General features: G+C 41.5%; 1 protein-coding gene across 1 annotated transcript in view; it reads right to left on the bottom strand.

Moving 5' to 3' along the window:
• SSBP1 (single stranded DNA binding protein 1) overlaps positions 1 to 974 on the bottom strand; it is a 23,168-nt gene that overhangs the window by 18,405 nt on the left and 3,789 nt on the right. The window contains exon 3 of the mRNA XM_018563934.1: positions 584 to 638. Within this exon, the coding sequence (XP_018419436.1) occupies positions 584 to 638 (55 nt within the window). The remainder of the gene's footprint in view (positions 1 to 583; positions 639 to 974) is intronic.

Raw genomic sequence — 974 nt, 5'->3', positions numbered from 1 at the left:
ACAACGAGGCTGAGGTTTTTTTTTATGGGGGGGGGGGCTTATCTGCTGCCAATCAAATTGATGAGCTTGCAGTTGACCTTTAAAATATCCCTGAAGAAGGGGGTAGCTGCAAATCATTATTCTTTGAGTGGCTTGAGTTTACAAGACTTTCTATTTACACAATGCGTGCCTCACACACACTGCCAGGGTTAACTGCTAATTTTTCTCGAGGGGCTCAAATAAAGAAGAAATACTCACCCGATCCTTGGTCCTGTGGCAGTGACCGCTCACCCCTCTCCTCCTCCACTCAGTGTGGTATGTCCCTCGTCGTCTCCAGGTCGAACACAGATGAATAGACTGTATTAGACGTGATGACGTCAGCGGGGCTCGGACCGCAGGAACCCCAGGAAGAGGCTGTGGGGACCGGTCTGGCAGACAGGTGGGACCGAGGATCAGGTGAGTATATCTCCTTAGACTAAAATGAGCAGTTAACCCTTGCAGTGCAGGGGTGGCCCCACTGCAAGGGTTAATTTTTTTAACCACCTGAAGTTCTTCTTTAATATATGCAAATTAAGAAGCAAAATCCTGGAATTTAAATACTCACATCTCTCCAATATCCCTGCATCACTGGACTGAAATCTGGCAGACTGCCGTAACACCTGGCGGGACAAAAAAAAAGAAGACAGAAGCAATGTAAAAAGAAGTATAGGAAATATACTCTGTCTACTGAGTTTGACCCGTGACAATGACAGAACTAAAGACAACGAAGCATAAAAAGAACTTGTCTCCAGACCAATAATCTGAACACCAATCTTTCCATAAGATTATATGTGCATTATATTTTACACGTTATTTTTTTTTTTTATTTATCATTCTTTATTTATTTTCTCCTTCAATGCTATACATACATAAGTAAATACAATAATAAATACAACCATCCTTCAACCTTTCATCACCAAATATAAGCATACTAATACCCATATGGAAGAAAAAAA

The sequence above is a fragment of the Nanorana parkeri genome, unplaced genomic scaffold (genome assembly GCF_000935625.1).
Source record: "Nanorana parkeri isolate BGI_ZX_2015 unplaced genomic scaffold, ASM93562v1 scaffold712, whole genome shotgun sequence".
NCBI lineage: Eukaryota > Metazoa > Chordata > Amphibia > Anura > Dicroglossidae > Nanorana > Nanorana parkeri.
The sequence above is the reverse complement of the archived record's forward strand: the minus strand, read 5'-3'. Positions and strand labels throughout refer to the sequence as shown.